The sequence below is a fragment of the Falco cherrug genome, chromosome 9, assembly GCF_023634085.1.
Source record: "Falco cherrug isolate bFalChe1 chromosome 9, bFalChe1.pri, whole genome shotgun sequence".
Lineage (NCBI taxonomy): Eukaryota > Metazoa > Chordata > Aves > Falconiformes > Falconidae > Falco > Falco cherrug.
Window position 1 is genome coordinate 10,926,705 of NC_073705.1, and position 14,140 is coordinate 10,940,844.

The following is a 14,140-nucleotide window of genomic DNA, read 5'->3' on the forward strand; positions in this document are numbered from 1 at the left end:
GAGGCGGGGCAGAGCTGTCGCTTTAGGGGCGATCGTGCCGCGCTCGGCTAGCTGCGCCTAGCGCGCTGAGCGGAGCTCTGGGCTCGAGCTCTCCGGCCTGCGGCAGAAAGCGGCGCGGCGGATTCGGCGGGGGGAACCACCGAGAGGGGCGGCTAGAGCGGCCCCTGGTAGCCGTAGCGGAAGCGCGGGGCGGGGAGGCCGGAAGCGCTGAGCGGGAAGGTGGGGGCAGCGGAGCCGCCGGAGCCACCGAGGTGCCGTGAGGGGGAGGCGGCGGCCCGGGGCGGCGGGCGGGCGCGGGGCTGGTGGTGCCGCGGGTCCCCGGAGCGGGCCGGCGCCTGTGGGGCCCCCCGAGGCGGGCGCGGGGTCTCGGCGCGGGGCTGCGGGCGGCCGGGCCGTGCCAGGCCTCACTCCCGTTTGTTTCCAGGCGCGGCGGCAGAATGACACGATGGACGCGGGCGGCGGCCCCCTCCTCCCCGACAGCGTCCTCTACGAGATCTTCCTCTACCTGGACCACGTAGACGTGCTGTCGGTGGGGCTGGTGTGCCAGCAGTGGCACGCCGTGGCCCGCGACGAGTTCCTGTGGAAGGAGCTCTTCTACCGCTACTACCGCATCTCCCGGGAGGTGCCCCGGCACCCAGGTGCGCTGGCGCGGGGGGAAGGGGCTGGCATGGCTGCCCGCAGGGCTGGCTGGCCTGAACCTGCTGAGCAGGCAGGGCAGTCCCGCAAGGGCTGGGGGGCTGCTCAGCGCCAGGCCTCCAGCCGCCCCGGGAGGCTGTTTCCTGGTGGTGGCACCCCAGACCTCCCTGCCGTGAACCCAGAAAGGAAAATCCTCTCCCCCCTCGGCTGCTCAGCCCTCTGTCCTCTGGTGTCAAGGGTGGCTGAGCCACTAAACTGTCACCTTAGCAGACTACAGGCTTGGGTGGTGATGGCATCTGGAACTGCCCAAACCCTTCAGAGACAGGCATCAAATGGCTGAAAATGTTTTGAGTTTCCTTTTCTTTCACAGAAGAGCGGGTTCTGAGTTCTTTCTAGGCATGTGCTCTTGGGTAGCTGCTGCACAGCTTGTCTGGGCACTGCTGCTGAGGGAGATCCCGAGGAGACGCAGTGAGTCAGTGCGTGCTACTACATCACAGCCCAGTTGGATTCTATGATAATCACTGCTGGCTTTTCCTGATCAGGACCTCACAGCAAGCCTCTGCTTCAGGCTCTGTCCCTTTCTCATCTGGACTAGGAAGAGCTGCAAGTACACATTAGCTGATCAGGCTATTTCCATAAGGCGTAGGCAGCACCTGCAGCCTGGCTGTGGAGGGAGAGTGCTGTCTATAAAGAGGGGGGTGGGTGTGCAGCCATTTAATTGTACAGTGGGCAAATGCTAAGGCAGTAGCTGACCCACTTTGCAGGGGCAGGTTGGACTTGATCTTGGCTTCATCTCACAGTAGGAAAATGACCTATTAACAGTCGGGATCAACTGAGCCTGGCGGAGCCTTCCTGGGGTAAAGCTGTTGGCAGTCTTGGTGGTGGCAGTCATATATGGACACAGGTCTGTTCCCAGCTGAGTGTCAAGTGCTGGAAGCAGTTTGGTGTGGTCTGAAAGGGTAGCCCAGTGCTGTTGCAGCAGCTGAGCACTGGGCAGGCCTTGGGGACCTGCCAACAGGAGCCCTTCCTGCCAAGGTGGGTCTCTCGTGGAGTCCAAAAAGCTCATTCCCGGCATGCTGCACAGGTCCAGGAGTGCTGTGCTCGGTCCTCCACCCTGAGGGTGCGCATGGGGCTCCCAGCAGTGGCTACAGCAGAGGGAACTGGCTTCTTGGACTAGAGTTGCAGTTGCTGTAGAAGGATGGGAAGAATTACCAAGGATCATGCAGCAGGAGCTCATCTCCCTGCACCAGAGAATACCAGTGCAAAAGGACTCTGAGATGTGGATGGGATGACTCAGGCTGCGTGACTTCACTTGCATGGACCCAGGGAGCTCTGTGGAGTTGAGGATATTATCTTTGGCTTTTATCTGAGGCTCTTTGACCAGGCTCAGTCTCTTCAAGCCTCCTGAAATTAGTTAGTAAGCTGCTAGCTCTGTTTCTTAGCATTAATTTGGGCTAAGAAGTCAGTGTAACTCAGTAACATATTCAGGCACCTCCCAGGCTGTGCTTCTGGAGCTGTGAAAATCTTTCATGAGGCAGTGGGGGCAGAGGGTGGCTGGCAGGTTCAGGAAGGGGCTGAAACAGGAGTTTAGGGAAATCTCCTGCCTGCCCTGGGCAGCTGTGTGGTTTGAGGAATGGTATCCAGTGGGTCTTGTAAGAGGAACTGTTGGGGTTGCTTGGCTAGATGGGATTTGTCCAGGCTGCTTCCCAGCCAGACAGGCCAGGACCGAGAACTTCAGAGGGGGGGATGAAGCACCCAGCCTAGTGAGCAATGGTGGGGTGTCTTGGCAGCAAGCTGCTCCCTGCCTGCTGGAGCAGGTGCCTCCTGGGCTGCAGCAAGTTCAATAAAACCTTCAGTCCTGTTCAGTGTAACTGGGAAAGTTGGCCCTTATCCATATACATGTCTAATCCTCTTTGCTTCCTCGGGATTTGCTGCTGCAAGAAGTCTGTAGGCTGCCTTACCAGGCACTTTGTTAAAAATCCTCTTTATTTTTCTTTTTATTGGCTGTCGGTGTGACTCCTCTGAGTGTGCTCCAGGCTCCTCTGCTGCAGGGCTTCTCCACTGCAGGGCTCCTCTTCTGTCCTGGCATGCTGTGTCCAGCTCCCATTCTTCTTTCTCTCTCTCTCTTCCATGCACACACCCCCACACCCCTCGTCTCTTATCACATGGAGACGTTTTTTTTTCCTGGTCTCATACACTTTCTGGAATCTTCTTAATTCTGTGTTAGATGAGATAAAGATAAACAGAGTGGAGGCCGGTACCCTGAGGAGCAGCTTCCCTCTCATCACATGATTTGTTTGTGCTGTGCTGGAGCACGCCTGCAGTTCTGACAGCTGTTTTGTCCTGAGCAAGGTTTTTGTTAGAACACTAACAGCTCTGCCCTGGATGTTTCTTGCAGTGGCTGTACTGGTTTAGAAAGCAGGGGTATGGTGTGGAATTGGGCGTGTAGTGGAAGCAAAGATTTTCTGTGGGTGGGATTGGGGAAGCTGCTGAGAAAAATGTTAAACCCTGCTAACTCAGCTGAAGCCATAGGGATGGTGGCCCCAGCAGAGCTCCCAAAGACTTGGTTCTGCAGCTGCCATGTTTAGCTCGGGTCCGTCACTTCACTCCGCTTACATTCCTGTCCTGTGTCCCTGCTGATGTGTTACAGCTGCCGTCTCCTGGTATGATGAGTTCCAGAGGCTCTACGACACCATCCCTTGTGTGGAAGTGCAGGCCCTAAAGGAGCACAATGACCAGGTTTTGCACCTCAGCTTTTCCCACTCTGGCTGTTTGTTTGCATCGTGCTCCAAAGACTGTACCGTCAAGGTAAAGCATCAGTCTCTCCTGCACGACCCTTCCAGCTTTGATTTAGTGGGGTTTAGCTGTGAGAGCAGCCTTTAGGAAGTCTACTTTGAGGAGAGGAGGTGTCCCTGGTCTTAGGCTGGTTCCTGCAGATGCTGAGTTGTTCTCAAAGCCACAGAGCTAATGACTCTTGCAAATGTAGCCTTGAGGGTTGTGGATTCCAGCTCCAGCCCATGTGAAGGTGGCCGAGGTGCCTGCCTGGCTCTGGCTGCTTTCTAGGTGCAGATCAGTCCCCTGTTATGCTGTTGGGTCTAAGAGAGGGTGTGGAGATAATGATCCACTGCAGAAGATGTCTTGCGTGAGTGGTTGTCTTGGAAGAAATCTCTCTGAACCTGCTGAAAAATCCAGCTGTGACAGTACCATTCACTGCCTGAACAACTTCTCCACTGGCTGGCAGAGAAGCAATCCTGCATTTAGCTGCTCTCCAAAGCTGTTGGCCATTTTCTGTCAGGGTAGTTGACAGGAAAATCGGGACTGAGAGGCAGTTAAACAGGGTCTTCAATGATATTTTTTTTTTCTTGTCCTGGTGAGTGCTGGCAGAACAGATAAAGTGGAACTTCTCCCAGGCTTCTCAACAGCTTCCTGACTGTTTGTCTGTCTGTAGATCTGGAGCAATGAGTTGGACATCACCCTGCAGCACAGCTCCAACATGAGGCCGTACAACTGGAGCTACACACAGTTCTCCCAGTTCAACTCTGATGACTCCCTCCTTCTGGTGTCAGGTGTCTTTGTGGGGCCTCACAACTCCTCATCAGGAGAGATTGCCGTAATCAGCATGGGTAAATGCCTCCCTCACCTTCACTGGGGCTTTCTGGGAGGTGTGAAACGGTGGGTGCTGGGGTTCCCTTTCTCTTCAGGTTGTGTGGTGGCCTTGACCTCTGCTTGTTCTGCCTTCCACCATCTTGCATTGGCCCCAATCGGTTTCATAGGGTAAACCTTCCAGATAACTTTAACTCTGCTCAGGTCACCATGTCATTGGTTAAAGGCAGTGTGACATATATTTATTAACTTCTATTCTAAGTGACAGCCTGGGCAAGGGAAGAGTTATCAAAGTTACCTGTTGTCTTGAGGCCACCATTTCTGACTCAATGAGGTCTCACATGGTGTTCTGAGTCTGTTCATCGGGGCCTGCTTCACCTCTTGGGCTGCAGTTCTGTAAAACTCGCTAATCCCCACCGTGTTATCTCTCACTGTCTGTGCTGCAGTCCCACTGTGCCAAAAATCGAGGAGTGCTGCTAAATGCACAACTGTCTTGCTCAGAAAGGTCCTGAGCCCCAGGGGCAGGAGTGAGGAAGTTCTGTACGTGTTTGACTTGTTCTTGTCCTTGAGGGTGTCTGCTTTGGGCCACACTGGAGGAAGGCTGTGAGGATAGGTTGCTCTCTGGTCTGGCTCCGTCTGGCTGCCCTTTTATTTTGGTTTCCCTTGTGCATGCTCTCCTCACACATCTCTGCAGAAGAGAGGAATTACCTGTCTTCATAGTAGTGACTGGAAGCTGGAGGGTGGTCAGACGGTGTCTGCTCAGCTTGTGGTGGGGGTGCTGCACCAGTGCCTCTCCTGTGGAGACTTGAATCCACTTGCCATGTCTTTTGCCATGGTTTCTCCAGGGCCCTTGCCAGCAGCCAACACCTGACACTTGTGTTTTCCCCTCCCTTTCAGAGAACTTCACGCTGCTTTCCAGAGTGAGGAATAAACCCTATGATGTGTTTGGCTGCTGGCTGAATGAAACCAACTTGATATCTGGCAATCTGCATCGGATTGGGCGTATAACCTCCTGTTCTGTGCTGTGGCTGAACAATGCTTTCCAGGTGAGGTGCCTTTGTTCCAGCTCCACAGGCAGTGTGTATTCCTGCTGGCTGCTGGGGGAGGAAAAGCTGCGGAGGTGGTGTGAGCAGGGAAGCATGGCCCAATCCTCCTGTCCTCCCTGTTTGTCTCCTCTGACTTGCCCTCAGGATCTTGAGCTTGAGGCAACCCTTGTGTGAGTTTTCTCCACGCTTGATGTTGTGGTACCCATTGCAATATTCTAATTCTACCCTCAGACTGCAGTAACTCTTGCCCCATTAATTGGGATGAGGACCTGACTGCAGTGCCCCAGAGCATGGTGTTGCTCAACAGGAGAGTGGTTGAGCCGCAGCAGGTTGCTGAGGTCCTGGGTAATATGAAGCTGGGCCTTGGGTGCCTGTAGTCCGGCATGTATTTGAGCAACGGCCGTTCTCCCGCTTTTGGCAGCTCGGTGTGTTGTTCCCAGGAGACAGAGGCAGCTGAGAGGCTGAGCTCAGCCCTGCCTGTCCCTGATGACATTTCTGTGGATTGGTGCTGTCTGATGCTGTGATGAGACCTGTGTGCTGGCCTCGGACTGCTTGTTTCTTTGCTGCTTGTTCATTCTGTAGCACTTGTGCTGCTCAGATGTGTTCCTCTGCCATGTCTTGCCTCTGTCTCAACGTGACAGCTGCACATCCTGGCGTTTTGTGGTTTTTAACATGGATAATTGATGCTGGCCCCAAGTGAAATTCTCTGGTAGCAGGGACCCTTCCCATGCCCACATCTGTTTGCTGCAGTGACACTATGGTGTCAACTCTTCCATCCCCAAGAGGCAAGGAAAGACCTTGCGTGCTTTGACAGGGGGCGTTGGAAGCATGGCCACAGACTGCCAGAGCAGATCACCAGGCTGGTCCTGCTGAGGGGTACAGGTGAACTACAGGAGCACAGAGGTCTCCTGCCTCTGCTGCTTGTGGGCCAGAGGGATGGTGCTTCACGCTGCACCTGTGTTTATTGCAGAGGCCCGTTCCTGAAATTCATTTGAAGTGCTGAGCAGCACCAGCACATAACCTCAGGTGGGGGAGTGGCAGCAAGGCTGCCCAGCCTCTGTGTTTCCTAGCTCCACTGTTGCACTGTCTGCCTGCAGAAACTTTCTACCTCTGTGTGCCCACCTCCAAGACGGGAAGGAGTGAAACAAAGCTGGCCAGCCTCTAGGGCCAGTTCTGGTGGTCAGCGCTGCATATAGCAGTGTGAAGGGAGGTTGGTGCGTGGCTGGTGTCCGCTGTGACGGCTCAAGGTCTGGGCAGGTTTGAACTGTAGGAGTGACGTGAGGTGGTTCCTGCTTACTTCTGCCTTCTGCTTGCAGGGCATAGAGTCTGAGAATGTGAATGTAGTGAAGAGACTGTTCAAAATCCAGAACCTGAATGCCAGCACTATCCGGACTGTGATGGTGGCTGACTGCAGCCGGTACGATTCCCCAGACCTGCTCCTGGACTATGAGGAGCAGCTAGCTGCTTCCTCCACCTCCACCTGCCCAGTCTTTGATCTTGGCAGTGACAGTGAGGAAGAGGAGGCCAAGCCCAAGCAGACTCTGGAGCCAGCAGTACAGGAATTGCCGGATGACGGGGGTGTGACAGCAGAGGATGGGCTGCAGCAGTTCTTTGATGATATCATGGAGGGCCGTGTGAGGCCTGCCATGACTGAGACAGAGTTGGAGACAAAGGTGGCTGAGCTGTTTGTACGCAACAGAACTAAACCGCCTGAGCTGAACCTGCTCTCCACGGACAGCAACAGCAAGACAAAATACTTAATCTTCACCACAGGATGCCTCACCTACTCCCCGCACCAGATAGGTAAGGCTGTGGTCTGAGCCCAGGGCACAGCAGCCTCCCTGGGGGTGTGGGCTGCAGCTACACTGTGAATTTGAATCTGCAAAAGACCTGGTTAATTTGCTGCCTGTTGTGGTGAGTGAGTTGCAGTTTTGCTCAGGCTGCTGGACTCTTGATACAGGAAGCTTTTGATATGCCCCCAGTCACTGAAGGGGGTTCCACCCTGCACGCGCTTGCCTGAGGGTTGTTTTGTTGCTACTACGCTTGACATGTGGCCTGAAAAGAAAGTCATGGTGAGGGCTGAGCAGAAGATCAAGAAGGAACTTCTGACTTAAGGACATCAGCCATGAGTTGCACACCAGCGGGTGGATGTGAAGGGCAGCGGTTGCTCTCATAGGGGTGTGTGGAAGGGCCTCGGTGCTGTTCTCTTGTGTGGGTGGAGAGGGCATCAGGGCAAGACTGGCTTGAGCAGCTTGGAGTTGAGATGTGTGTTGCTTGCACAGTGTCTCGCAGCTCTGGGTGACAGAGCCCTGCCTGCCTCTGTGCCTTGCCTGCCTGCCCCACTGCCCGGTGTGTGATCACCCTGCATCACAGGGCCTTTCGGCCTCTGTTTTGGTACTGAAGAGGTTTCACGGTGGGTTATTAGCTGCCCCAGCAGATGTTTCCATGGCAAACTGATGCCAGCTTGGTGGCACTCGGCTTCCTTGCTTGGTGGGGTACAAGGGACTGTAGCTGCAGCACAAGCCAGGCAATGGTGCTGCTGGTGACCTTTTCTGGGTTAGGACTTCCAGGGCTCTCTTGTTGAGGCACTGGGACTATCAGAGTCCGAGCAGAAGCAGATAGTCTGGCTGCATCTCCAAAAGCCCCTAAAGCTGGTAGAGAAGTTCAGTGGGAAAGACCACACAGATCAGTAGAAATGTGAGGAGGGAAGGAGCTGCTTCTAGGCATGAAGGCTTTACTGTAAAGCCAGATAGTTTCAGTTCCTTTTGCTGTGGGCATGGTTACAGCCGTGCTTTCCTGCTGCGGGCTCTTCTAACCTCCCTGTTACTTGGTCCTGCACCAGTACAGCCCAGTAAGGCTGGGAAAGGCAGATTCCAAAACCATAGGCAACTTGAAGAAGAGTCACTTGATCTTTGCCCACCCAAGTTAGGCATGTGACCTGCACTGACTGTAGCACTGCTCCATGCTCCTGTCCGTGGCTGGCTCTGCAGACGGACGCGGTGGACCTTGGCCTGCCTCTGGATGCGTGGCAGGTGGTCTGCCTGACTCGGCCCTGCAAGCAGCGCTGCATCTTGATCTGCTGCGTTGAGCAAATGCTGCCTCGCAGGCTGGGACCTGCCGCGTGCAAAGGCGAAGCGTGGCATAGAGGCGGCGCCCGCCTTTGCACTCCACCGACTTACAGCGCAGCCTCCCAGGGCCCTGGGTTTTGGTGCCTTTGAACTCCAGTGACTCCCTGGCCAGTGGCCAGTGCCTGTGGCGCAGCCTGGCTGTTCAGAGGGACAAACCCTGCTTGGCTCCTCTCCCAGCCATGAGTCACTGAAAAATGTTATGTTTGCCCATTGGCGTGTGTGTGTCAAACCAGCCTTTGTGCATCTGCTGTCTGCCCCCAAGGAGCTGGTACTTGAAAGAGCTCGCTGTTGTGCTCATCTCTCGCCAGGCTGCTGCTGGGAGCCGTGCTCCTGGCTGCTGGGCATCGACGCTATCTTGCCTGATCTGTGGCACGCAAGCACTTCTGCAAGAGTTGCCTTTGAGCTCCTGTCTCCCTGGTGCTGGTGGCAGGCTTGAGTCATGGGCAAAGCTGTCTGTTCCGCTGGCTTGTGCGTTCGTGGACGGTGTAGCTGAGTTTGGAAGTGGGAGTGTAGTGCTGTGGAAACGAGGATGAAGATGCTGGTGAGCAGTGCCACTTGGGTGGAAGAGCGAAGGTCCTGTCCTGAAGGTCCTGGGCTACCCAAGTTCAGATGCAGTGATGTATTTGAGGTGCAGTGTGGTATCACCCCTACCTTGTTGGTCTGTGGGAGCGGGCTAAAATCAGGGGTGTTTGGCAGCAGTTCCCTCGGGAGGGCAGTGGGGTGGGATGGGCCATCTTCCAGCTCTTCTTGGACCTGCTGAGGATTAAGCTCATGTGTGCCCAAGAGCTGCTGAGACTCAAAGGAGTCTTCCAGGAAGTGACTGTGGATGGTTTTGTGTTTGGGACCTCTCTCCAGAGCTGGAAGGGGACTGAGCATGTGTCTCCATTAGTCAGAAAGCTCAAAAGCTACGAACGCTTGAGCCCACTTTGGGTTTAAACCCCTGTTCTTGGAGCTTTCTGAGGATGACCCCCACTCGCACTTGACAGTGTCAGGGGAAAACCCTGACGCAGCCAGTGCATCTGCTGGGCCTTCTCCAGGCTGAATATTGCAGGAAACGGGCCCAGCCCTGCAAGCATTCATTTAGGAGAAAAAACTTTCTGCAACCAGAGCATCTCCCAGGCCAGCGCAGCTTCCTGGTGCTTCAGAGCACGCTGCACGCTGGGCTTGGAGCAAGGTGTGGCTGTACCAGCTGGGTGCTGGGCATCTCCCTGTCTGGGGTTGAATGTGCCAGCGCATCACTGATGGGCAGTGTCCTGGCCAAAGGCACCACTTGCAAGAGCTTGAAGGACCCTGGCAGGGACGGCAGCCCTGTCCTGGTCCTTGGCCAGTGAGCCAGTGCTCCTTTCTTAGCAGCACTAAGCGAAGCCCCTTCTTGAAGCCTGGGGACTTCCACCAGCGCCTCTGTCTGCTGGCAGAAGCCTGATTCTGCTTTCTATCCCCAAGGGATTAAAAGGATCCTGCCCCATCAGATGACGACTGCTGGGCCAGTGCTTGGGGAGGAGAGGCGCTCAGATGAGTTCTTTGACTCACTGGATCACGTCATTGACATTCATGGCCACATCATCGGCATGGGCCTCTCCCCTGACCACAGGTGAGCATGGCACCACAGGTGAGCATGGCACCACAGGTGAGCATGGCACCACAGGTGAGCATGGCACCACAGGTGAGCATGGCACCACAGGTGAGCATGGCACCACAGGTGAGCATGGCACCACAGGTGAGCATGGCACCACAGGTGAGCATGGCACGGCAGAGCTGCTGGCTACAGATGCTGCAGGGGGTGGGTGGCAGCTGCTTAGGGGTTTTGTGGAGTGAACAGGAGAAGAAATGACTGTAGTGGATGGAGCAGGGTGTCTGCATCGGCTGCTCTGGTCATTCACATCCCATTTATGTCCCAGTGCTGATGGCCTGTGTTGCTGCCTGAGCAGCAGGAATTTTGGCAGGAATACTTTTCTCCTTCTGCGCTGCTGAGCCTGGTTCAGGATAGGGTTAGGCAAGGAGCCTTGTAAGAGTAAAGGAGCTGCCAACAGCAATGTGTCTTGTTCCTGAGGCAGATCAATCACAGAATGGTCTGGGTTGAAAGGGACGTTAAAGACAATCTTGTTCCACCCCCCTGCCACGGTCTCCTGGAGCTTTCTCTTCTCCAGGCTGAACAACCCCAGCTCTCTCAGCCTGTCCTCTTAGGGCTGGAGCACCTCTCCTGTGATCATCTTCATGGCCTCCTCTGGACTTGCTCCAACAGGTCCATGTCCTCCTTATGTTGGGGGGGTGCCAGAGCTGGATGCAGTACTACAGGTGGGAGTCTCACAAGAGCGGAGTAGCGGGGGAGAATTGCCTTCCTCAACATGCTGGACCCAGTACACCACCATCCTTGCATTTGGTTTTAATGGTATTAAAGAGGCTTGACCTAGCTCCCAGGGCCACCTTCCCCGTTGTGCTGGCCATTTCCAAACACAGTGAGAAGTGTTTCAGCAACATGTTCCCGTATTTCAGCCTGGATTTTAGGGAGCTGAGCTGCAGGCTTGCTAAGGACCAGAGAAACAGCTCAGGCCCTGCGCTGCCAGAGTGCTGCGCATTTGCTGCTGGGGTTTCTTGAGCTTTGTTGCATGTGGCAAGGTGCAGGGTAACCCCTCTGCTCCCCTCCCCCAGGTACCTGTACGTGAACAGCCGTGCCTGGCCTCGGGACTGCGTCATCTCTGACCCGATGCAGCCACCCCCCATCGCTGAGGAGATCGATCTGCACGTGTTTGACCTGAAGACAATGAAGGAGGTGAAAAGAGCCCTCCGTGCGCATCGGGCCTACACGCCCAACGAGGAGTGCTTCTTCATCTTCCTGGATGTCAGCCGGGACTTTGTGGCAAGGTGTGTGGCGACAGGGCTGGGCAGGATCCTGCCCTTCATCTGGGACGGCCTCAGGGCCATCGCTGTGGGCAGCTTGTGCAAGCAGAGCTGGGCTGGGTGCTGGCAACTGCTGTGTGTTGGGAGCGGAGCAGGAAACGGGAGGTTTGTAAAGAGCAGAGGGTGCTGCTAAAGGCTGTTTGCCCTGGTCCTGTTGTGAAATCGGTGAGGAAAGGGGAAATTTTGAGCTGTGGCGTGTTTGGCAGCAGGTGACAAATGCCCTTCTTGGGGGCTACAGGCAGCAGGTGCTGCGGGGTGAGAGGAAGGGGCTTGTCAAACAGCCTCTAGATCCTGGAGGGAGCCGACTTGCTCAGGGGTGGTGGGGCTGAGGGGGAGGCTGGGGCACCCTCTGCCTCCCATTGGCGCGGGAGGAAGGGGGTTGGGAGCGGCACGCTGTCGGGGCTGCTGGGGTGACCTCCTTCCCTGTGTCTTGTCTGCTGCAGCGGGGCAGAGGATCGCCATGGCTACATCTGGGATCGGCACTATAACATCTGCCTGGCCAAACTGCAGCACGACAATGTGGTCAACTCCGTGGCATTCAGCCCGGTGGAGCAGGAGCTGCTCCTGACGGCCAGCGATGACACCACCATCAAGGTGTGGCGCTCCCCTCGCACAGTGCGCATCCAGCAGGCCAGGAAGCCCAGGCCCAGGAAACTGCTCTTCTCCTGGCTCATGAACCAGAAAAGCTGAACCCAGGTACACTGCTCCTGCAGCTTCCTCACTGCAGCCACCTCTGGAGCTTGCAGAGTTTTGAGCCCTGCACAACAGAGACGAGCTCTGGGCACGCGAATCCCATCCGCCAAGTCAAGGAGGGGACGGGTAGGGGGAATTTCTTCCTCCTTGGAGCGTCTGCTTCAAAGACAGAACGTGAGAGCTGAGGGCTCGTTCGTGGGCCCAGCAGACGGCAGCCTGAGCTGGTCACTGCAGGGTGGGCTCCCCACGGCTTTGCACGAACGCTGCTACTTGGTCACAGCTCTCTCTGGGTGAGCTTTGGTCTCTGAGAACAGACTGAGGCACGTCTCCAGTGTTTGTACTGTGTGAGCTGGGACACGGCTGACCTCGTCGAGAGCTACTAGCTGCAGAGCACTTGGCAGAAGCCACAGTACAGTGCTGTGCTGCCTTACTGCAGGACTCTTTTAATAGTAGTTTTATTAACATTTATTTGTCCCAAACCTCCACAGGCAACTCCCCTGGCTGCTGGGTAATGCCGAGTGCCTCCTGCCGCACGGTGTCTGTCTGGAGGGCAGGGAGACTGCAGCAGGGGAGGCAGGGCTGGAGGGGCCTGGCTGGCCTCTTGTGTGGCCCCCCAGGGATGCAGCCAGTGCCCCCTCAATGCCTTGTTAGCAACTATGTGTTGGCATCACCAGTTTCCAAACCTGAGAGGGGGGAGGGCTGGTGGTAACACGGTGCTGGCTTTGCCCTCTGTCTTCCTCGGCTAAGGAGCACTTAAATAAGCTATGGCATTGGTAATGTATTTATTCTAGGGGATCTGCTGCCCCTTCCCAGGGAGGCAGCTGTGAGGATGGCTGGTGGGTCTTGTGGTCACCTCCCTCCCATGCTACTCAAGTCGTGGCACTTTAGGTTCTCTTGGTATGTTCTCTGTGATAGGTGTAGGCACCCAGGGGTGGCTGCAGATATTTAACCACAGGTGACAGGGGAACGCAGCCCTCCTCTGCCTGAAGTGACAGCTGAATAAGCTTCCATTCACCTGGGCTGTCTTGCCATGGGTTTGGTGACCAGGTCCTGCTGGGGACCCCTCTGATGGTGGAGCTGCCTCACTTGTAGCAATTGTGAACTCAGTGGGTTTAACCTGTCCCTGAAGCTCTTCTCCATGCAGCTGGTACCCAAATATAAGAGCCTATTCTTTAAGCTCCTAATCTTGACTTGGCCTTGGTGGGTCCCCCAGGAGCCGCAGTCACTCCTGGGAGCTGGGCTGTGTCTGGAAAGGAGCCGGGTCCTGGGGGAGGTGCTTCAGGACTCCCCTGGGAGCACCGGGGGCAGTTGTCTGTGTCACTCATGGCCTTGGGTTGCAAATAGACTTAACAGCCGGCAGCAGATACTGTCCCGATAGGCACTGACAGCTTTAACAGCTCCTGTGGCCCTTGGTGGGAGGGTTTGTACCTGTGTTCTGCTGGGCCCCAGCAGGTGCCCATGGCTTTATCCAAAACCCCTGTACTCAGGTTTTCTGTCTTCACAGGACTTCCAGAAACAAGGGAGTCCTTTGTGTGTGTGCATGCAGGATCCACATCAGCGCTCTGTCCTGTCACACAGCAAACGGCCTCTACCTTCCACCTTCCTCCCCCAAGATTGTGAAATCTTTTCTCCCTTGGCTCGGTGTAGTAGTGAGCAAGGCACTGAGGGTTTATGTTTGTACCGAGTTTTGCTCTTCACTATGGCATTGAATAGATATTCTGCTAAAGCATCTCTGCAGTGCGAGTTTGTTTTTCTCAGTGCTGTTCTACTGAGGCAGAGCTGAGGCCCGAAGTGTCACACCACTGTGCCTACAGCTGCTGGGGCGCTGCGGCAGGAGCTGACCAACGTGTAGTTACCTGCCCTGGGCCATGGAGTGCAGGCGGAACACTGTGAAACAACAGGAGGAGAGAGAAAAGAGGCAGAAGAATTGCCTGAATTTCCTTTGTCCTTGTGGAGGAGGATGGGACAACCGTGAAGAAGGGGAGCAGCAGTTCATAGCGGCTGTGGGAAAGCTCTTTGCTGCCAAGGCTGAGCACTGTGGGCTTCAGGATGGTCCAGAGCTGGGCCATCCTGGCTTCTCTGTCTCTCCTTGATTTCTAGTTTTTCCACAGTGCTGGTCAGACCGTGCAGCATTAC

General features: G+C 55.6%; 1 protein-coding gene across 1 annotated transcript; it reads left to right on the plus strand.

The window, feature by feature from the left end:
• Positions 1-99: 99 nt before the first annotated feature.
• On the plus strand, positions 100-13,733 carry FBXW5 (F-box and WD repeat domain containing 5). Its single transcript, XM_055720233.1, has 9 exons — positions 100-251; positions 425-638; positions 3,287-3,444; positions 4,085-4,259; positions 5,137-5,285; positions 6,602-7,088; positions 9,857-10,004; positions 11,063-11,275; positions 11,755-13,733. The coding sequence occupies exons 2-9, from the start codon at positions 446-448 to the stop codon at positions 11,999-12,001; spliced, it is 1,770 nt and encodes a 589-aa protein (XP_055576208.1). The 5' UTR covers positions 100-251; positions 425-445; the 3' UTR covers positions 12,002-13,733.
• The last annotated feature ends 407 nt before the right edge of the window (positions 13,734-14,140 follow it).

Excerpts from the sequence above, each read along its gene's own strand:
- FBXW5 (XM_055720233.1), top strand. The coding sequence starts at position 446 with ATGGACGCGGGCGGCGGCCCCCTCCTCCCCGACAGCGTCCTCTACGAG. Across the intron at positions 4,260-5,136 it reads GATTGCCGTAATCAGCATGG|AGAACTTCACGCTGCTTTCC; the intron begins GTAAATGCCTCC and ends CCTCCCTTTCAG. Across the intron at positions 5,286-6,601 it reads GGCTGAACAATGCTTTCCAG|GGCATAGAGTCTGAGAATGT; the intron begins GTGAGGTGCCTT and ends TTCTGCTTGCAG.